The following is a 15,105-nucleotide window of genomic DNA, read 5'->3' as shown; positions in this document are numbered from 1 at the left end:
GGGTATGCTATTTTCTCACTGTGGTTATGATTTCCATTTCCCAGGTGACTAACGATGTTGAGAATCTTTTCATGTGTTTGTTTGTTGGTCCTTCATATTTCAATAGAAATAGTTATTCAAATCTTTTCCCCATTTTTTAACTGGGTTGTCTTTTTATTATTGAGTTGTAAGAGTTCTTTATATATTCTGTATTCTAGTCCCTGGTGGTAACTGCATCTTAGGGAAGAGGGGATATCGGAATGTATGCTCCATGAGTACCTTATTTTATTCACTGCTGTATCCCTAGCACTGAGAGCAATGCCTGGCATACATCAGTAGGAGTTTAATAAATATTTGTGGAAAAGAGGGGATGAAGGAAGGAAGGAAAGTTCCTAAAGAGAAAAGGTACATTGAAAAGCAGAGGAAAAAGGGAAAGAAGAGAGAGAATCTAGCTTATGAAGGGCTTTACTGTAGGTCAAGCAACAGGTTAAGCACTTAATTTACATCTTTTAATCCTCACAACAACCCTCTATAGGAGGTACTACAATCTTCATTGTACAGAAGAGGAAACTAAGGCTCAAAGGGATCAAGTAATTTTTAAGGTCATACTTAATAAGAGTTAAAAGAATTCTTCATGCAGTCTTTCTTCTATTGTCTCCTTTTTCCTTCTGTGGGGTTCCCTTCCCTTGGGCCTAATTCCTGGCAAGAGGTATGTGAAAATAGTTCCTGTTGCTCACTGAGGTCACAATTATTTTCACAATAATTGGATTCTATCATGAGCAAAGGAAAAGTGGGAAAAAATGGAACAAACAATATGCAAGGAGAGATGCTCTCAAAGAAGTCCATTATATTTTTACATAAATATCTGGATAGTGAGGAGAGCTTGGAGGAAATGTAAAGAAATAGATACGTTAAAACAACAAAGTGTGTAGCTCTCCAAAGTCCTTCAGAAGGTACAAAAAAAGCTTTTAAAGGATGCATTTAAGGCTTTGCCATATGGGACCACTGTGGGGAGAGAAAAAAAGTAGTTTATAAAGAACTAAAACTCTTGGGTTTTGAACTCAGATCATCACTGACCCTCTGAGTGACCTTCATCTCAATCAAATGACCTTTTATAGGAACAAAAGGTATTTTTACCTGATAAGAAGTTGCTGCTGCTTTTTGGGGGGTGGGAGGAGGGAGGCTATCATATTAGCAGTAACCATGTGTGGAATATTAAAGTAATAATCATTGGGTGTTAGGCCTAGAAAAATTTGGGAGATCACCTAGTCCACAGATTTTCAAACTTTCTTAGCCAAGGAACTCACTGTTCAAGCACAATCTTTCAGAGAAGTTCAAAATGCAGAACAGAAAAAGCAGGATGCCCTTGTTGGGGGCTCACAGGGAGGGAGCAGGTCCACAAAGGCTCACTGGAGCACAGCCTGGATACCCTTCCCTCATTTACAGATCAATAGCCAGAGGCTCAAAGAAGTTAAGTCACACACACATCTGAACCTGGATCTGGGATCCTCCATCCAGCCCTCTCTAACCATGCCATGGTGCTAACTCTTCACCGCCTCAGCTAAGGAGTTGCTTTTCCTAAGTCTCCCCGCAATCGGTACAGGGGACTACGACAGCAATTTTCACATTGTAATCTCATTATCTGCATGTCAAGTCTTCCCATCATATTCTAAGCCAAAGGCCAACAACTCAAATCCTTACAGGGACCAGATGAGTAATGATTACTATGACACTATCGAGAGTGACAACAGAAAAAAAGAAAACGACAAAAATATTCTTCCAGCCAAATATATCAACTGGTTTACAACTCGTGCATCCAAGTTTCCAGCTTGCCTCCACTCCCACTCCCTTCTTCCCAAACCAAAAGAAACATGAGGGCAGGAGCCATGACTATTCACTCCTGTATTCCCAACTCCTAGCACAGTGCCTTGGTACAAAGTAACTGGAGTCAATAAATATTTGTTGAATAAGTAAAGTGAATGAGGATCTGAATCATATCTCTGCATCCCTGTACCCCCAGCACCTAATTTACAGAACTGAAAAAATCTGATTGTTAAAAGCATGCCATTGGGGCTTCCCTGGTGGCACAGTGGTTGAGAGTCTGCCTGCCGATGCAGGGGACACGGGTTCGAGCCCTGGTCCGGGAAGATCCCACATGCCGCGGAGCGGCTGGGCCCATGAGCCATGGCCGCTGGGCCTAAGCATCCGGAGCCTGTGCTCCACAACGGGAGAGGCCACAACAGTGAGAGGCCTGCATACCGCAAAAAAAAAAAAAAAAAAAAAAAGCGTGCCATTATCTAGGTATAAAGTACTACTTTATAATTCTTCCAGTCTTCATTGTAAATTCAGATTTAATCATTAAAGAATGGAATATCTACTATGTGTCCAGGCACAGTTCCAGGCTTTGGAGGCACAGTGGTGAACAAGTCCCTGCTCACGCGGTGCTTATACTTAATCATAACATTAACTGTTCATGTAATACATTTGCATTCTTAAATTTTAATTACACAGAATCCTGGAAAGTTATCTGAGATCAAAAGATGCTTTATTAATCAGATTGCAAAGTCCTTTTCTATATTTACTTACATCTTCAAATAATTTACAAATACCAATTATGTATTTAGATAACTGTGCTAATACCAAGCAGGACGTAACACATTACAGAGAAGACTAGCAGGATACCACATGTCTAGGGTTTAAGATAGAGAAGATGACTAGCTAACAAATCTTTTGTCCCGGCAGGTTAGTAAGTAAATCACAGGTTGAAACTTACCTGGAAATTAGCACCCTGCTATACACATACACACATCTAAGAAGGGAAGAAGAGTGGAAGTATCAGGCAGAAAAACCACTTTAGAACTACTGCCTAACAAAACCAGCCAGGCATCTACAAAAACCACATCATGTGTAATTTTACAGAAAAAAATATAATGTATCATCACTGAATACTTCAAGCTGAAATGCTTTTTGCGATTATATAAGTTTATTATATAATTCTATTTCTCCATCACTAGTGAAAATGCTTTAATTCAATTCCACTATAGATGGAGGGAAGAAGGAATTGTCATGAATAGATTTAAATTTTAAAAACAAATTTTGGGGGGCTTCCCTGGTGGTGCAGTGGTTGGGAGTCCACCTGCCAATGCAGGGGACATGGATTCATGCCCTGGTCTGGGAGGATCCTGCATGCCGCGGAGCGGCTGGGCCCGTGAGACATGGCCGCTGAGCCTGCACGTCCGGAGCCTGTGCTCTGCAACGGGAGAGGCCACAGCAGTGAGAGACCCGTGTACTGCAAAAAAAAAAAAAAACAAACAAATTTTGGGGACTTCCCTGGTGGCAGAGTGGTTAAGAATCCACCTGCCAATGCAGGGAACACGGGTTTGATCCCTGGTCCAGGAAGATCCCACATGCCGCGGAGCAACAAAGTCTGCGCCACAGCTGCTGAACCTGCACTCTAGAGCTCATGAGCCACAACTACTGAGCCCGCGTGCCACAACTACTGAAGCCTGTGCACCTACAGCTCATGCTCCGCAACAAGAGAAGCCACTGCAATGAGAAGCCCGTGCACCGCAACGAAGAGTAGCCCCCACTCACCACAACTAGAGAAAGCCCGCGCACAGCAACGAAGACCCAACACAGCCAAAAATAAATAATTTTTTTTAAAAATTAAAAAGTTAAAAAAATAAAAACAAATTTTGAACCACAGGTGGATAAAATACCCTTGTTCTACACCCATTCCCCATTGTATTAGGCTTTCCCCTGCTTTTCCAAAGTTCACTGTATGGCACTTTCCTCTTATGAAAGACCTTCAACTAGTACCTATTTTCACTAGCCAAACTCCGAAGAGGATTTTCGCTTTTACCAAAAAAAAAAAAAAAAAAAAGGCGAAAAGCAAAAGTAGCCTTCAGTGTTTGTGTTGCAGCGAGCCTTCAGAGAGGCAGTGAGCACCCCAAGCAGCAACAGTGGCCTCACGAAGCTCCCTCCCCAGGAGGGAGCTCAGCATCAAGCCGCCATAGCTTTGAACTATGTCTGTGAGTGTCTGTGCTTTATCCTGATTTACTCTGTGCATCCGTTAGCAAGATGTGTCCTGAAGTAACTGTTTCTTCACTGTACATCATTTCAGCTTAGGACAGGTTTCATCAGAACACTGCTCTACCTTCAGATAGTGGGGGAAACCTGTATAACAAAATAGCACTGATTATGAGTTTACGTAAACTCAGAGGCAAGCACCATCCCTTCAGTGATAATTCAAAAGACATTTCTAGGGCTCTACAGCATACATATTAGGGAAGGGGGTTATTCCTTTAAAAAGAATGAGCCAAGCTCTTTGTTTTGATGGAAACACTTGATTCCTGACAGAATCTGAGAGCACAAGCATTTGTACAAACAGCACTGGCAAACATGACTAAACTGCATTTAAGACAGTGAGTACAGAGAATCTAAGCAAAGTCAGCCTTTCCACAGAGTTAAGCTACAATTTGAGGAGACCCAGGGATCCCAAGGGTAATGTTTAAACAACCAAACCCCAAAGTACAATATCACAGTGTGGTTTATAATACAATTTCCAGTGTCAGAAGGACCTGCGTTCAAACACTGGCTTTAAAGTTCATTAGTTGTGCAACTTGGAACAAAAAGCCTAATCTCTCCAAGTTTTCTCCTTTCATCCAGCACCTTTTCCCTGAGAGCCAGGCATGGACAAACCCAGGACAGCCCTCAGGGAGCGGACACACTGGCAGTCATTTACATACAATTAGACAAGGCCAAGATAAAGAAAAGTTACAGGGTATAATGAGAGCACACAGCTGGGTTCCGTAGTCCATACTAGGTATGGATCAGAGAAAGCTGCCTGGGAGAACAGCTCAATAAGACCTAAAGGATGAGAAAAAAAGTAGGCAAATATGCTCCTAGGAAGCATCTAGGCAGGGGAAATGGCTTATACAAAGGCCTGAGAGTGAGAAAGCATGACTCTCTGGGCAACAGGAGGGAGCTGCTATGGCTGGACCACTGGGAGTGAGGGGGTGGGGCGGGGGGAGCAAAATGAAGCCAGAGAGGTTCAGGGGCCTAAGAAACCCTATCAGAGTTTGTGTTTACCCTAGGAGCAATGGGGAAATGCTTGAGTTTGTGGCAAGGGTGACAAAATCAGGCCTAGGGTTCAAAAGATCAGCAGCAAAGAGCATACACGTTTTGAAGCTAGATTGCTTGAGCTCAAATCCTGCTTCTGTGCCTGTTTCCTCCTCCCTAAAAATGCTGACAATAATACCGACTTCACAGGGTTGTTATGAGGATTCAGTGACTTAATATGTATTTGTAAAGCATTTAGACCAGTGAATGGCACATAGTGGTCTTTTTTAATTTATTTTTTATTGAAGTATAGTTGATTTACAATGTTGTGCCCATCTCTGCTGTACAGCAAAGTGACTCAGTTATACACATACATTCTTTTTAATATTCTTTTCCATTATGGTTTTTCCCAGGATATTGAATATAGTTCCCTGGGCTATACAGTAGGACCTTGTTGTTTATCCATTTTATATACAATAGTTTGTATCTACTAACCCCAAACTCCCAGTCCCTCCCCCACCCCCCTCCCCTGGCAACCACAAGTCTGTTCTCTATGACTGTCTTTCTGTTTTGTAGGTCGGTTCATCTGTGCCATATTTTAGATTCTACATATAAGTGATAGCATATGGTATTTCTCTTCCTTTTTCTGACTTACTTCATTTAGTACAATGATCTCTAGGTACATCCATGTTGTTGCAAATGGTATTATTTCATTCTTTTTTTATGGCTGAGTAATATTCCATTGTATATATGTGCCACATCTTCTTTATCCATTCATCTGTTGATGGACATTTAGGTTGTTTCCATGTCTTGGCTACTGTGAATAGTGCTGCGATGAACACAGGGTTGCATGTATCTTTTTGAATTATAGTTTTGTCCAGATATATGCCCAGGAGTGACATTGCTGGGTCATATGATAGTTCTATTTTTAGTTTTCTGAGGAACCTCCATACTGTTTTCCACAGTGGCTACACCAACTTACCTTCTCACCAACTTACATTCCCACCAACAGTATAAGAGGGTTCCCTTTTCTCCACACCCTCTCCAGCATTTGTTATTTGTACAGTTTTTAATGATGGCCATTCTGACCAGTGTGAGGTGGTACCTCATTGTAGCTCTGATTTGCATTTCTCTAATGATTAGCAATGTTGAGCATCTTTCCATGTGTCTATCAGCCATCTGTATGTCTTCTTTGGAGAAATGTCTATTTAGGTCTTCTGCCCAGTTTTCAATTGGGTTGTTCGGTTTTTTGCTGTTGAGTTGTATGAGTTGTTGGTGTATTTTGGAAATTAAGCCCTTGTTGGTCGCATCATTTGCAAATATTTTCTCCCATTCTGTGGGTTGTCTTTTCATTTTGTTTATGGTTTCCTTTGCTGTTCAAAAGCTTGTAAGTTTGATTAGGTCCCGTTTGTTTAGTTTTGTTTTTATTTCTATTGTCTTGGGAGACTGACCTAAGAAAACACTGGTACGATTTATCTCAGAGACACACAGTGTTTTTAAATAAGTAGTTTTAAAATTCTGGCTGTGGTGTGGAGAGTGGTTCAGGGAGTAACTATTTAGAAGGCCGTTGTAATAATCCAGGGGATGACTGTGGTGAAAATTATGCAGTGGCAGTGAGAATAGAGGGAAACTAACGAATTTAAGAGTTATTTGGAAGGACTGGATGAAGAACTGAATGGGGGGAACAGGAAGTTGAGGTATGTGTCTAAGTTTTGGCCTGGGAGAATGGCGGTGCCATTTTCTGACATGTGGACACAGGAAGAAGAGCAGGTTTCAGGTAAAAAGACAATGTGTGCAGTTTCTTCCCCCAATATAAATAATAACCTGCTTCATATGCCTCATATCTTCCAGCCCAACTCTGTCTGAATATTCAACCCCCAAGCAACAATGTTTTAGAGTAGACAAGCCTAATAAATCTGATGGTGTAGAAAGAAAAGCTCGAGAATTGGAGGGATCACACACTGAGGTCTTTCTGCTGCTCCTAACACAAGGGAGGCGCTGGATACCTGTTTGTTGACAGAATGAATGTTACTGAATTTAGCCTCCCCAAAACACTTACTGAGCGTGATGCCTGCTTAAATCCTGGCCTAACTCTTAACAGTACCGAGAGAGCGGCGAACAGAGCCTCTCTCACTTGCTTTGGTATTGCTCATCTTTCCTGTCCAGGAGTTTTTTGTTTCTGTTTTTGTTTTTAATTGAAACTCTGCACACACCAGTACTAACACCATCTTACATTTTTATCACATTTTATAGTGTAAGGCCAAAAGTACAGTGCTTCTATTTTTAACAGCAAAAGACCAGAAACAGTCAAAATGTCCTTAATAGGGACTGACAGAATAAAGTATGTGACATCCACACTATGGAGCTCTGTGGACCAGTCAAAAGAAGTGAGGAAGACTTCTATACTCCACTGTAGAGTGATGTCTGGGATTTTAGGTAAAATGCAGAATAATATGCATTTAAGAAACAGAAGTGTGGGCTTCCCTGGTGGCGCAGTGGTTGAGAGTCCGCCTGCCGATGCAGGGGACACGGGTTCGTGCCCCTGTCTGGGAGGATCCCACATGCCGCGGAGCGGCTGGGCCCGTGAGCCATGGCCGCTGAGCCTGTGCGTCCGGAGCCTGTGCTCCGCAACGGGAGAGGCCACAACAGTGAGAGGCCCGTGTACCGCAAAAAAAAGGAAAAAAAAAGAAACTGAAGTGGAGGGGGGAGGAGAGATAAATTTGGGACTTGGAATTAACAGATATACATTACTATATATAAAATAGAGAAACGATGAGGACCTATTGTATAGCACAGGGCACTATATTCAATATCATGTAATAACCTATAATGGAAAAGAATCGGAAAAAGTATATATATATATATATATGTATGTATAACTGAATCAATTTGCTGCATATCTGAAACACTGTAAATTAACTATACTTTAATAAAAAAACAAAATATTTAAAAAAAGAAACAGAACGGAAATGTAGTTGCTCATGTTAAGGAGGAAAGAAATGGAAGGATATCATTGATTACTAAAAATTCTAAACTGTAGGGGAAAGTTGGAGAATTGAGATGGAGGTTTATTCTCCGAAAATAACTGGGTTACACGTATTTTCAACTTTAGAACCATGTAAATGTTTCACAACATTACAAAATGGGACCAAATCAAAAAGAAGAAAAACACAATCCCCCAAAGTTAAAAACAAATATACCTAATTGTATATCAAACTGGTAATGAAATCACACAGAGAATTATTTCAAATGAATTTAAAACACAGTAATTTGACAGCACATGGGTTGTGGGATACAGCGTAAGGACAAATAGAACCATAAAGAAATAGTGAACTATTTAGTATTAGTCATACTACTATTGTTATTTTGGACCTATATATAATTGGACTAATGACACTAAGAACTAATATTTTCAGCATAAGAGGAAATGAATATAAATAGTAAATCAAAGAAATCAATTAAAAATCTCATAATCTTAAACTTGGATTAGAAATATCAGTATGAAGTCATGATGTATTTTTCTCTTTCTGGTTCTGGCCATTGAAAATGTTTAGAAGTAATGACAACCCAGTGCCATGAGTACTCCCAATATCCAATTTGTGGTTTTAACATACCCATACCATTTTCCACTAAAAGAAACCAGGGTTCCTTTGAGAAATGGTCAATTCCAGGCCATAATAAAACATGTAAGCGATGAGCTCTGAGCAGGTTTTAGGGCAGAAAACAAGGAAGTGATTAAAGACAACGGGTTTATGCTAAAAAGACACAGGCCCAACTTGATCAAGGCCCCATCAGCCAAAAATGGGACAATTTGAGCATTAGAAAATAGTATTCGCAATGGACTGAAATATAAGTATGTTAAAAATTCATGAGTTCATAATTAAAGGGGGTGGGGGGAGAAACACCTCACTTGTCACCTCTAAAAGTTGCCAAGACCCAAACTTGTTATTCTGTAAACTAACAAAAGGAACAAACCAAGTATTCATCCTGTCCTTCCTGCCTGAACTGTATTTCGGGGTATCCCAACAGTTTTGAGAAAAAGTTCTTTATAGGATAACTGATACTAATAAATATAGGAGGAATGCTAAAAACGGAAAATACCCATTTTGTAACCCCAATGAAATGGTGGATCTAAGCAATAATCATAAATGGCTGCAAAAATCATTAGGTGAAAGACTGATGGGCAGCTTCATAATGGATGAATCAGGCCATCCAGGAATCCACTGATCAATCTTACCACTAAAAGGGAGAAAACTGGACAGCTCATCTTCCTGATTTGGCTCAACAGCAAGTGTAGAGCACACCCAATGAGGTATTTTCAACTAAAAAAATTGTACCTGAATCTAATTAACTCTCTACATCTAACTACCAGTTTACAGGAAATGCTAGGGTAGAGAAGCATGTTAAATGACACCACAAGGATTTGGTGGGAAATGTCTATAGGACAAATGATGCAGTTTCCTCAACAAATCACAAGGGAAAATAGAAGGGAGGGAGAAATTGTTTTATATTTTTTAAAAAGACCTAAGAGACATATCCAAAATGCAGTGTTGGATTTCTTTGGATACTGATTTGAAGAAACCAACTGTAAAAGGCCATTTTTGAAACAACTCTGGAAATTTGAACATTAACTGACAATTAGATGATATTAAAGAATTATAGTTACTTTCATTATGGCTAATAATGTTGTGTTTAAATTTTTTAAAATACAGTACTTTATAAAAAGCTCTTAACATTCTCTAACACCATACACAAAAATAAACCCAAAGTGGATTAAAGACCTAAAACGTAAGACCGGATGCTGTAAAACTCTTAGAGGAAAACACAGGCAGAACACTCTCTGATATACACTGCAGCAATATCTTTTTGGATCCACCTCTTAGAGTAATGAAAATAAAAACAAAAATAAACAAATGGGACCTCATTAAACTTAAAAGCTTTTGCACAGCAAAGGGAACCATAAACAAAACGAAAAGACAACCCACAGAATAGGAGAAAACATTTGCAAACAATGTGACCGACAAGGGATTCATCTCCAAAATATACAAACAGCTCATACATATAGCTCATATTGATACAGCTCAATATCAAAAAAGTAAACAACCCAATCAAAAAAAAAGAAAAAGTGGGCACAAAATCTAAATAGACATTTCTCCGAAGAAGACATACAGATGATCAAAAAGCACATGAAAAGATGCTCAGCATCGCTAATTATTAGAGAATTGCAAATCAAAACTACAGTGAGGTATCAACTCACACCAGTCAGAATGGTCATCATCAAAAAGTCTATAAACAGGGCTTGCCTGGTGGCGCAGTGGTTGAGAGTCCGCCTGTCGATGCAGGGGACACGGGTTCGTGCCCCGGTCCAGAAAGATCCCACATGCCGTGGAGCGGCTAGGCCCATGAGCCATGGCCACTGAGCCTGCGCGTCCGGAGCCTGTGCTCCGCAACGGGAGAGGCCACAACAGTGAGAGGCCCGCGTACCGCAAAAAAAAAAAAAAGTCTATAAACAATAAGTGCTGGAGAGGGTGTGGAGAAAAGGGAACCCTCCTACACTGCTGGTGGGAATGTAAATTGATACAGCCACTATGGAGAACAGTATGGAGGTTCCTTAAAAAACTAAAAATAGAACTACCATATGACCCAGCAATTCCACTACTGGGCATATACCCTGAGAAAACCATATTTCGAAAAGATACATGCACCCCAGTGTTCACTGCAGCACTATTTACAATAACCAAGACATGGAAGCAACCTAAGTGTCCATCAACAGATGAATGGATAAAGAAGATGTGGTGCATATATACAATGGAATATTACTCAGCCATAAAAAAGAGTGAAATAATGCCATTTGCAACAACATGGATGGACCTAGAGATTATCGTAGTAAGTGAAGTCAGAGAAAGAGAAAGACAAACACCATATGCTATCACTTATACGTGGAATCTAAAAAATGATACAGATGAACTTATTTACAAACCAGAAACAGACTCACAGACTTAGAAAACAAACTTATGGTTACCAAAGCAGAAAGGTGGGGGGTGAGGAATAAATTAGGAGGTTGGGATTAACATATATACATTACTATATATAAAATGGATAATCAACAAGGACCTACTGTATAGCACAGGGAACTCTACTCAATACTGTGTCGTAACCTATACGGGAAAAGAATCTGAAAAAGAATAGATATATGTATAACTAATCATCTTGTTGTACACCTGGAATTAACACATTTTAAATCAACTACACTGCAATATAAAATAAAAATTAAAAAAAAACGAAAATAAATAAATTTTAAAAGAATAAAAAGCTCTTTTGCAATCATTACCCCGATGCGGATACCCAGAAGATGTCCAATAAACACTGGTTAAGATAAATGACAAGAGCAACACTCCCCTGTAAACCTGCCACTTCACCCTCCCAAAATAAAAGGATTAATCCTTGGCCTGTTATTCAAGTCAGTACCATCCCTCATCACCAGTTCCAACCATATTTCCCAAGGTGCCTCCTTACACCTCTACATTTCCAGACAAATTGAACTACCTGCAGTTTTTTGCAGAGGTCTCATGTTTTCCTTCGTGCGTGCCTTTGAAGGCCCTGGAATGCCCTTCCACTATCTCTTTGTCCAAATCTACCCTCTTGAAGACCCATCTCCAAAGTTAGCTCCTATATAATGCTTTCTTTGAACTTCCCCACAGAAGTCATTATTCCGCTGGTTCACCTGTGTCATCTATAACATCCCACCTTGTAAGTACTGTTACTTTTTTGTTAAGTACTTACTATTGGTCTGTACATTCAGCTAATATTTATCGAACACCTACTACACTTTGGGCCTGTGCTAGGGGTTAACGATGCTGCAATGAATAGACAAACACTGTTTCTGACTACGTGGATGTTACGGTCTAGTAAAGGATGACCAAAATTACACTAGTTATATAAGAAATTACTCACAATTATGAGAAGCATACCAAAAAAAGAAATGTAGCAATTACGACTGGATACGATAAAGGTGTCAGACACAGCTGGACTCTGCCACATAAGGGCATGATTTAGGATTAATCACTTTAAATTACAATTCACTATGTGCCACAGCTTTTAACAATGCAGATCTGGGAACGCTTAAGGCCTAAATAAAATATGTAATGCCATTACCTGACCTACAGTCGACCCTCAATAAATAAATGTTAGTTCTTATTCCCAGCAGCTGTGCCCATCTGGAGAGAAACTGTGTTTGATTAGCCTTTGGATCCTAATTCTCTAGCTCTTGGTCTGCCAAAAGATATGAGTCCAATAAACTATTCAGAAATAAGGAGAACAGAGAAGGAAAAAAAGCTGTAATAAGAACACCCAGCATTTGCATCAGGAGTCTCCCCGAGATGTGGAGTACCATTGTTTCCATCTTACAGGTGAAGTAACTGAGGCTGGGGGGAGAAAACGGGGCTCAACAATATGATTACATGTAAGTCCCAGCTCCGAAGCCTCTCCCGGTCTGTCTTTCTCCTTTTGGACTCTACAACTCTAGCCCAGAAACCCGGACGAGCGCCGCTGCTCCTCCCACAAGGCTTTGCAACACCGCGGAGAACTCTGGGATACAAATGAATAAACAAATCCAAGGCAAGAGCGAGACCTGGGCCCGAGAAACTCCGCCCTAAGCCCACCAAGTACCTTCTTCATCCCTTTTGTGTGCTTACCTTTCCTGGGGCTCCCGTTCTCGGGCTCCTCACTAACACCCGCAAAGGCGGGGAACAGCGCCATGTTCACAGGCCACACCGCCTTTTCACTCCACAAAAATGGCGGCGGGAAGCCGAGGCCGGTAGTAAGGCCCTTGCGGTCGGTGTGCACTCTGGGAAGTGTAGTTTTCCCGTCGGTCCTTTGGCTTGTACCCAAACCGCGGGGGCGGGGCGGAATGAAAGGGGAAGGGGCGTGATGGGGGAGGGGCGGAAGGGACCACTTCCCAGTAATTAGTACCGTCAGGCTTCTGTGAGAACCAGAAAATGCTGAGACTGGAGGTGCAACTGTTCAGAGCACAAAGTTCAAGGAAGTTGGGATTCTGATTACACCCCAGAGTTCACACCATGGCTTCCTGAGTCAAATCAAATTCCCTAAGCTTCAGGGTTTTTTTTGGGTTTTGGGGTTTTTTTTTTGCGCGGGCTTCTCACTGTTGTGGCCTCTCCCGTTGCGGAGCACAAGCTCCGGACGCGCAGGCTCAGCGGCCATGGCTCATGGGCCCAGCCGCTCCGCGGCATGTGGGATCTTCCCGCACCGGCGCACGAACCCGTGTCCCCTGCATCGGCAGGCGGACTCGCAACCACTGCGCCACCAGGGAAGCCCCAAGCTTCAGTTTTGATGAAATAAAAATTTGTATTTTAAGGCAAGATAAAAATTTAAACAAAATTTTTCTCTGCCCATTTGTACCTCCTCCCTCCCATCTAGTGTGCATCCTGCATCTGCATTATGCATTAACCAGACCTCCGCAATGGCAGAAATACCTGCTCAGCCGTAAAGATCAATTTTTCTTTTTCTGGTGCCAGCTGGGTAATTCCTCAGAAGATAACATTCCTTTCTCAATCCTGTAAGGAGTCATCTATGACCCACCACTCACCCTGTATGTGTAGGCATCTTTGGTGAACTTTATGTACAATACCAATATGTCATTTCCCTTAAAGATAGTGATTGGTGCAGAACGGACTGGTCAGACGACCTGCGGAGAGTACTGGGCCACACCTTATGGAAGTTCTTGGCTTAAATACATATTTATGAACTTAATGTTACCAGCTATATTACTTGTTTTCTGTCTATTCTATAAGATTATTGTTTCCTGCATTACCAAATGTGTGACTGAGTCTCAGATAAAATTAATGATGAATAGATGCCTTGAAGTGATTGATCAAATACATAGTTCTATAAGATCAATGATTGTAATAGTGTAACTCTAGATACGGGAAAAAGCAATAAGAGGGAACCATTTCCTGGACCATAGAAGACTAGTAAGACAGGCAGTCCAGAGGCTTTTGGTTACTGTTAAAGGGGCCTACTCCAGTAACAGTACCTTGAGGGGCCTATCAATGACATCTTTGCTTGACCTGGGAATGAGCATTTCCAGCACCTTGGGACAAAGTGGTCACGAAATGCCTCCCAAACCTTGGTCAAAATTAAGACCAAAAGGGAGGGGATTGTAAAATAAAGAATGTCACCCACCATCCAGTTCTACAAGAATCAAGTCACTAGCCACTGCAGTCACTGAAAGGAATCCCTGAAAGGAATTCAGGGCAAGCATCAGGATGAGGCACTTTTGTGCTCTGGGAGAACTGATAGAACTGGCCCTCAGATAGTTAGATATTTTCAGGTGAAAATTTTATGAACCCAGTTTCTTGCACCTTCCAATAATTAGAAAAGCACTAAAACCATTAACTAAGATATCTTTTCCTCCCAAATGGCAGTAACCTTCTATCAAGATGAGAGTTTGCATGTAACCCTTCACCAAAATCACATACATTCTGGCCTCATACTGTATCTCTTCAGAACAGTTCTCAGAGCTGTCTGGGAGATTGTCTCCTGTATTATAATCCTCAGTTTGGCGCAAACAAAACTTTCCATTTCTTTCTTAGATTGACAATTGATTAAGTTTTTTGTGTGGACAGTTTCTTCTGCAAAATGTTTTGAAGGTTAAATTAGCATAGAGGTAAAGCGCTTAGGCTTGTGCCTGGCTCGTGGAAAGCACTTAATACAAGTTAGCTTTTATGTGAGTTGTGACTGCAAGTCTGACTCAAAGCCTTGTGAGATATCCAAACTTCAATCAATTTATCATTTTAAATATTTTAGAAATACAAAAGAATTCAAGGTCTTCTCAAGTTCAAAGATCTTTGCTGGTTAGAAAATATATTTACCCACTTATGAAGTATTCTTGACTTTAAAAAAATTGAATCTGAATCTAATGAAGACTGCTACCAGAAATATATGAGTAAAGGAACAATTTAAAGAGCTCATACCACCTAGAAGCAATCAGCCAAATTCGGAGTGTAGGAAATTATAGAAAACAACCCAGTTTCTTCAACGAATCAA

General features: G+C 40.9%; 1 protein-coding gene across 1 annotated transcript in view; it reads right to left on the bottom strand.

The window, feature by feature from the left end:
* The window catches only part of NRDE2 (NRDE-2, necessary for RNA interference, domain containing), a 47,316-nt gene extending 34,289 nt beyond the window's left edge, over positions 1–13,027 (bottom strand). The window contains exon 1 of the mRNA XM_079915035.1: positions 12,735–13,027. Within this exon, the coding sequence (XP_079771161.1) occupies positions 12,735–12,798 (64 nt within the window). The 5' untranslated portion in view covers positions 12,799–13,027. The remainder of the gene's footprint in view (positions 1–12,734) is intronic.
* Positions 13,028–15,105: the final 2,078 nt, after the last annotated feature.

Source organism: Stenella coeruleoalba (genome assembly GCF_951394435.1).
Source record: "Stenella coeruleoalba genome assembly, chromosome: 2".
Taxonomy (NCBI): domain Eukaryota; kingdom Metazoa; phylum Chordata; class Mammalia; order Artiodactyla; family Delphinidae; genus Stenella; species Stenella coeruleoalba.
Note: the sequence above shows the minus strand (reverse complement) of the source record. Positions and strands in the feature narration are given on the sequence as shown.